Raw genomic sequence first — 8,337 nt, forward strand, 5'->3', positions numbered from 1 at the left:
ATTTTTTTAAAGCATTTTTAAATCCATATTATATTTTCTTAACATTTATTAAAGTTTTTTTACTTTTTAATAATATTTATGATTAAAATATTTAAATTTTATAAATAATTTTTTGTATATTATGTTATTTAATATACAAAAATAATATATATATATATATATTAAATAATACATATATTAATATTATTTTATAAATATTTAAAAATAAATTTAATTTATAATAAAAAAAATTTACTTTGTAAAATGATATATAAAAATTAAAAAATAAAAATAAATTTATGATAAAAACATATAAAAAAACGAATATATCTTATAAAAAAATAAATAATACATCTTATCTTTTATCTTATATTTTAGGACATGTTATTCTCGGATACTAACAATTTATTATATCACGGGACTAACCATGTAATAAAATATTTATAATAAATAAAATTTCTTTTATTTAAAACTTAAAAAAAAAAAAAAAGGAAAAAAAATCCATTACGGTAAAACTGAAAATTGGGCATCAGCCTTTCCCAAGTGTCGGATTCACAACCACAAAGTACCAATCGGCCCTGTGCGGGTGACGTAGTCATCACAGCTTTTTTTTCATTTTCCTCTCTCTATTGAATTCACAGATTTTTTTTCCTTTTACTCGAGGACTCCTAAGCTATAATTATTAATGCTCCGAAATTATAAACGCTAGCACATGGAGAGCTGAGACACTCAGAATCTAAATACCAAACCCACCGAATCAAGCCACCTTATCGTCTGCACTCCCGACACTCAACCGAGGCAAAGCAACAAAACCCGGATTACAGGCATCATCCTTTTTCTTTTCTTTGTGAACGATACTGAAATCTTCCCCCTCACGACAAAATGGTGGGCATTTTCTCAAGATTTTCTGTCAGCAGAGCTTCCCATCGAAGAACCCAAAGTGCTCTTGTAAGCCCCTGTTTTTTTTCCCCCTCAAAAGTTTGGTTGTTGATTTGAATTTTTTAGTCCATGTTATGTGATGCTGTGGATTTTCTTTTTCTCTTTTGGTTGTTGATTTTTTTGGGTTGACCTCTTCATTTTTGGTACTAGGTTTTGTGAGATTGGGTTTGATTTAGTCTTGGATTGTTCAGTTTGTTAATGATCTGATCCTGGAACTTGATCAAGCTGTCCTGGTTTTGTATGAAATATGGATTGAGTCTTTTAGCTAGAGTACCTGATCCCTTTTGTCTTGGTTTGTGATTAATTTTAGGAATTTCTAGATGGGTTTTTTTCTATTTCACTGGTGGATGCTTTTTTGGAACCTCTTATTATATGTTTGTATGATCATTTAGTGGGTTTATGGTAAGGTCAGTGTTAGAGTCATGGATCTTCTTGATAATTGAATCTGTGATAATCAAATAAGGTTGCTAAAATCGATTGGTGTTCTTTGACTGAATATATAAGATGGCCATCATTGTTTGTATTCAGAGAAAGTCAATTGATACTTCAGATTTGTGCTTTGCAGGAAGAATTTCGTCTGTCAATAGAGATTAGTATTGACATGTAGTTATTATTGCTCAAGGAGTTGCTTCATGTGTTGCAGGATGAGAGAGAAGTGTTGCCCTCAAATTCTGAGGTTACTGGTGCAGCTAATGCTGTGGCTGTAGCTGCTGCTGTTGCTCCTCATGGGATTGAAGTTGCAGCGGAGTTTAAGCCAGTTGAACACCCAACAGAACCTCTTGATAATGATCGACCAGTTCAATGTCCACTACCTGAACCCTCAATTCTTAATGTGAGCTTCAAACCCTGTTTGCTATTTTTGAATCAAATTTTCATAACTATCCATGTTTTTCTTCCTGTCAATCCACTATTTGGAGGGCATAGAAACACAAATACATATATATATATTTCTTTTGAAGGAATTTGGTGCTTGAGGAAAAAACACGTCTTCTTAAATTTTAGTGTTGGATAAGTTGATTTCGTTGTTTTTTGAGTCCTCTACTTGATGGATGTGACACAATGTTCAAACTTATCTTTGATACGGAAACAAGAAGACATTGATATGTGTGTGTGAATCATATGTTAACAATACTGAAATTAATGAGTTTATAATTTATTCTGTACACTTTTTATAAATGACAGTGGAACTAGTATCTTAAGACAAGTTATCAAACTGTAGTTTCTCTCTGCTCTTGATGGTTCAAAATTATGCTTAAGACTAACTAGTAAGTAATGCATTTTTAAAACTTATGACACAATGTAGTGAACAATATTTCATGTTGCTGCTACATATGGGTGAATGGGTGTTCTTCCCCCCCACCCCTCCCCCTCTTTTTTTTGTGCTTCTTCCATTTCTTTTCCCTAGTTACAATTTTATATTTTTGCCGGTAGAAAAACTTAACTTAGGTTGTCTGTTTATAGATTTATAGGTTTTGTATTTATATTCTTGTTATGCCAGAAAGTTATCCCATTAAAGGTTATTGCAATAAGAAATAAGAATGTAAATATTAAAATTAGAAAATATTCTTAAAATTACCAAAAAAAAGAAAAATTAGTAAAAGAAGCACTAATGATATTGGTTTAAAAATTTAAACCACAAGGTGTACAGAGCATGATTATATCTATTTGTAGTTAGTTTTAGTTGCCTAGGGTTACCAAAAATCAATAGATAAATACTTAATGTTAACCTGCTTATCGTGATTGGGTTTGTCATTTTTTTTAGCTTCAGGGCTCATTCCCTGGCTAGAACAAACCATCTCAGAGTTACTGGCCATGAAATATCCTGCTTTTTGTCCATCTAGCATGCCATTTCCTAGCTGAAACTTTATCAAGGAAATTCTCTCACTTAAAACTGTATCCATACCAAATTATTCATTGGTGGACACTGCTAGTTTTTGACATGATTAGGTCACCAGTTGTAGCTCTTGCCAAAATAATTTGATGGTAGTTAAATGCAATGGGATGGTGCATCTCTATTTTGAGGATGTCAGAACAAACTTGTCAACTTTCAGCTGCTAAAGATCTCCAATACCTTAATTGAAAATTCATATTGAAATGAATAAGATAAAGCATACGAAAGAAGATAAAAGTGAAAATGATAGATTAACATTAGCTGGAAGATGAAGGCACTTTGAACTTAGGTTTTTTTCACAAACTTGGCTGAGTGTTAGAGCATCTTAATCAGTTTATAACAAGTTAATCATAGGGCATGTAGGCCTAATTTATTATTGGAAAATATGTAACAAGAAAATTCTCAGGATTGGATCAGAGGAAGAGATGAGCAAAGTAACCAAGTGAGAACAGGAGAGAGATTTAATATCATATGACCACTACAACACTTAATTCTTGGAGGTGCAGCCGGAAGGATGTATCAATATCAATAGGTAGAGTGTCTGGTTATGATAGTTATACCAGTTCAGCACAGCAAGAAAGATAAGCATATGAGCATCCTTAAGCTGATTGGAGGAGAAGGTTATCTGAATATTCCAAGTAGCTGTTTGTCGTGAACATGTTGATCATACCAGGCATGTAGTGCCTTCTGTGAAACCACATACTAAGACCTTTTGAGAATATAAATGTCAGGATAAATGATAATTTGTTTTCTTAGTCACTCAAATAGCTTCTTGATTGTGGAGAATATGATGCAAGATGGTTTAAAATCAGTGCGGTTTTTTGGTTCTTGATGCTTCTTTGTTCTCTTAGTAATCCAGATCACTAAATCCTCTATATTTTGAAATTCCCCGAATCATCAGGATGGTAGAATATGGAAGGAGCGAGTGTCAGCGAGTGTACGCAGAAGGTCTGACCTATCAGTTATGAAGGAAGGCAACTTCCTTGAATCTGAAGCTGCCGGTAAACCACCAAGGCCACCCCAATCCAATCGTCTGATTCTACCATCTCTTAGTGCCCCTGAACACAATCTCCTTAACCTTCTTGAAGAATGTAATTCATCTGGGATCTAGACAACTTGGTACCTGTTACCTGTTCACAGCTGGAAGATGTTTGTAACAATTTCCATATAAAGTTGCGTTATGTCTCTCTCTCTCTCTCATCTTTTTGTTTTAAATCTTTTTATTTTCATTATATCCCTTTTTCAATAAATTACTTGGAAATATGTATTTATGAATGAGTACCTTGTATATGTAAATTCAATGTATCATTTCAAAGGTTGAATTCATTCTAAATCCCAATTTATTATGAAGAGCCTTAATGAAATTTCAAAGGTTGAATTCATTCTAAGTCTCAATGTAATCCTAAAGATCCTAGAAAGTATGTATTTCTGAATGAATGCCTTGTATATATGTATATTCAATGTATTATTTTAGAGGTTGAATTCATTCCAAGTCCCAAAGTTATCATGAAGAACCTCATTGCATGCTAAGTGCTAAGGTATGGTTGTTGGTGTTTATGATAAAATAATTTATGATACCATTTGTAACGATCTGTTCCCAACCGTGTAGATATTGTTCGCTTTGGATCCAAAAGGATCCTCACACTTTAAAACACGTCTACAAGGTTAAGAGGAGTTCATACTTGTATAGCATCAAGAACTTTCCCCTATATCCGATGTAGGATATCACAAACACCCCTTCATATAGACAACGTCCCCGTTGTGTTCCATGGGATTGTGGGACCAAATAGACAAACACCCTTATGGGGTTAAACAAACCCCACACCGAGGTCGGGGATTGACTCTGATACCATTTGTAACGACTTGCTCCCAACTGTATAGATATTGCCACTTTGAACCCAAAGAGACCCTCACGGCTTTAAAATGCGTCTACAATGTTAGGAACTTTCCCTGGTTCGATCAGTCGAACTGTCGAGCGGTGAACTTTCCAGTTCGGTTCATCTCAATGAACCGTTTTGTGGTTAAACCGACATTGAATCGTTCAAATTGATAGTTCAAACAAATATTTGTTTACTATTAACAAGCCCAATATACATCAGGCCCATTCCACGCCCAATACTTTTAAAACTAAAACTAATTATACCCATATTTGGTCTAAGCTACTAGCCCAATCCAATGACAAGAAATGTTTATGAAACTTATATTTGGGTTATGCTTCCAAGCCCAATTTGCTAGCAAGTTTAGTTTACAAGGGGTGTTGCCAGGTATTTATAGAGCACTTAAAGCACATAGAATTCATGTGTTTTCGATGTGGGATTGGGATTGGGACTGATTAGAAGTAAAACATTGCTTCTTGGACGGCTGGACGGCTGGATGCACAGATCTCTTAAATATTAAAGTTTGAAGTTATTGCACCATATTTATTAACTGATGTTGTTAAAAATATATATATAATAAGAATCTAAGATTAATGTTTTTATTTCAATTTTTTATCATATAAAATCTTTAAAGAAATGTGAATATTTAAATTCTTGTTTATTTTTATAATAATAATATGATAATAATTATAAAAAATAATATAAATTAATTAATATAATAATTTTAAAACAATAAAATACAAAGACAAAAAGATAAAATTAATTATTATAAATTTTTTCATCTTAAATATATCTTCATTCTTAAATATTACATATTTCTATTTAATAAAATTTGAAATATTAAACTTTATCATTTAATTTAATATACTAAATATAAAAATAAAACATAATTAAAATTTATAATTTTATAATTATTTTTAATTTTTATAATTATTTTTAATTTTATATAATATATAAATTATATATTTATTGCATTATCAGTTTGACTGCTAGTCCAACTAATGAACCGTGAATCGAAAAATTTTTCAGTTCAATGACCTATCTGGTTCTGAAAACATTGCTTATATCCTAACACTACTAACTTTTTAGAAAGCTACAGTCTAACATGAGATTTGATTTATGCTTAACTTGAAGTCAGGTATCAAAGCTATGCTTAATTCAAAGTCTTGTCTTGGATTCTTTTCAAGAGATAAAAGTTTTGTATGGCAACTCTTTTTAAAACAATTTTCTGATCTTCAAAAAAAAAAAAAAAAAAAAATGGTAACAAAGAACAAAAATATTTTTTGTAACAAAGAACAAAAAATAGTTTTTTAATTTTAAAAATAGAAAATATAGTGTTTTTGGTAAAATATCTTTTAGTTATTAGCAATTATTTTCAGAATTGATCTCCGACGGAGTCGAACTTTCTTGTTTTTCTGTAAGTATGGGACTAAATGGAAGCTTAATGGCTGATAAAAAATAGACCGCTGTTTTACATGCATTATGAATATGGCATGAACTCCAAGAGAACAGATTGAATAATGAAAAGAAATGGTTCTTATATTATGGTTGATAAATGAGAGTTCTCAAATCAAGTCTTAGAATTACAAGAATTGATTGCTGAGTCTTCCTTCATAAGCAGGAAACCAAGTTGTCCTTGGGATTTTTCATTAATTTTTTGTCTCTGCAGTGCCTTGTCCCTTGGCCCACGAGAGTGAAACTAACTATTGCATGAATGAGACTTTGAAAATCACACTGAATCTCACAAGGAATGGGAGAGAGAGAGTTTTGTATTCATGGTTTGTCAGGCAATATATGAACAATAATCCACTGAATTACACCAAATACTTGTAGAATCAATCAACACACAAAACACCATTGGGACACAAGGTACTATGGACTTATATGTATCCAGAAATTAAGCTATACAGACAACTGAGGAACTTGAAATGGATGGTCAACAGCTGGGTTGACAAGGTGTTTTCTCGGGCCGCGAGAGCTCCCGTGGTTCATCCATGGCTTCCTCTGCCATGTTCGATGCGACTTCCAGATGGGTTTTCCAGTGGGAGCTGCTGAAGGAGTGGAGATGGAGGAAGAGGCAAAGATGAGGAGGAAAAGAGCAAGGAATTTGAGGAAGGGCCTCAACTGCATTTTTGCTTCAAGTGATTGGCCTTTAAGGGTGGGTTGATGAGTGATGATGCTGGGGGGTTATATAAAGAGGCCAAATGCTACCTTTCCTTTGCTTGGAAGGCACATGGGAATCATTTTTATCTCCTACCCCATACACTTATGGCTATAGCTATCATGGCTTTGGTTGGTTTTGCTGGTGGGGTTGGTCACCTTCTCTTGCTGCTATGATTTTGTCAGCAGACTAAATAAACAAAGTGTTTTTAGGTATTTTCTACTTTTGAAGCATGAAAGCATAATATATATTGACAAAAATTATTTCCTAAGTAAATCAAAATCAATTTTTTATTTTTATTTTTTTAGTTTCTGCTATGAACAACTTTTATTGAAAAATGACGAAATTGAACTTGCAATAACAAGGTTAAACTAATATTTTAATTCCAAAAAGAAATTATTATTAGTTAAACTAATATTAAAACAACACTATCTCGGACTTTTATTTAGATTTGATAAACTTTTAAAAATGTCTTATTTCTCTTACTTAGTAAAAAATCAGAATCATATACTTAGGCTATGTTTGGTTCTCGAAAAAATTGAGGGAGAATATAAGGAGAATAAAATACAAAAGAAAAGTAGAATAAAATAAAAATAAAATATAGATTAAAAGTCAGATAAATTATTTTATTTGCTACTTCAAACTTATTTTATTAATTTTAATTCATCGACATAAAGATTAACAATTTAAAATATATACAAGTTTTTAATTAATTTTAATTATATTTGATTTTTTTTTTCATAGATAATTAAATATAAGAAAATATTTTTTTTTTCTTTCCTTAATATTTTTCAAGAACCAAACATAACGTTTTGTCATACGAAGAATTATGTTATAAAGATAATTAGAGGAGACAACTAAGCTTACAACTAGGATTGAAAAGTCATTCATTATGTGAGACATGAATCATCACATAAATACTATAATTTTCATAACATCTTTCATGATTCATATATACTTCAAGTTTTAAGACCACGGTCACCTTGGGGTGTGACAGAATCACAAGCATCATATTCGCACTCTCCCTTCTAATTTTCCATCCTCTATTGGTATATAGAAGAATGTGTTTGAGAGATTATAATCTCTTGAACAAGAATAAAAATAAGTACTCTCTTTCTCGATCTTCTTGAGAATATATAGGACTCTTATATCCTCAAATTTGAGATCTATGTTATGTATGAGATTTCAAACCAAATAAGTGGGTGGAAAGGTAGTTCAAGGCTAACTTGGAAATGCAATGATGGAAGGGTAATTTTAGAGTGATTGTTAATATGGAAAGTGGGATCCTCATAGTGGTGCAAAAGTCAAATTCCTACCTATCTATCCCTTCCATATGAGAACCTAAAAATGGCCTTTGCCATGCCTAGGTTTCTAGGTGTCACCATGGTCGGAACAGAGAAGAAGATAGGTGTAAGAGAGAAAAAAAAAAATGCTTTACTTGAGAAGGATGCAATCACTAGAGAAGAATCTTGAATTAAAAAGGGAAACTT

At 31.9% G+C, this 8,337-nt stretch overlaps 1 protein-coding gene across 1 annotated transcript; it reads left to right on the forward strand.

The window, feature by feature from the left end:
• The first annotated feature begins 666 nt into the window (after positions 1 to 666).
• On the forward strand, positions 667 to 4,197 carry LOC117927243. The gene is made up of 3 exons (XM_034846698.1): positions 667 to 927; positions 1,562 to 1,750; positions 3,711 to 4,197. The coding sequence occupies exons 1-3, from the start codon at positions 862 to 864 to the stop codon at positions 3,918 to 3,920; spliced, it is 465 nt and encodes a 154-aa protein (XP_034702589.1). The 5' UTR covers positions 667 to 861; the 3' UTR covers positions 3,921 to 4,197.
• The last annotated feature ends 4,140 nt before the right edge of the window (positions 4,198 to 8,337 follow it).

This window comes from Vitis riparia, chromosome 2, assembly GCF_004353265.1.
Source record: "Vitis riparia cultivar Riparia Gloire de Montpellier isolate 1030 chromosome 2, EGFV_Vit.rip_1.0, whole genome shotgun sequence".
Taxonomy (NCBI): Eukaryota; Viridiplantae; Streptophyta; class Magnoliopsida; order Vitales; family Vitaceae; genus Vitis; species Vitis riparia.

Excerpts from the sequence above, each read along its gene's own strand:
- LOC117927243 (XM_034846698.1), top strand. The coding sequence starts at position 862 with ATGGTGGGCATTTTCTCAAGATTTTCTGTCAGCAGAGCTTCCCATCGA. Across the intron at positions 928-1,561 it reads GAAGAACCCAAAGTGCTCTT|GATGAGAGAGAAGTGTTGCC; the intron begins GTAAGCCCCTGT and ends CATGTGTTGCAG. Across the intron at positions 1,751-3,710 it reads CTGAACCCTCAATTCTTAAT|GATGGTAGAATATGGAAGGA; the intron begins GTGAGCTTCAAA and ends CCGAATCATCAG.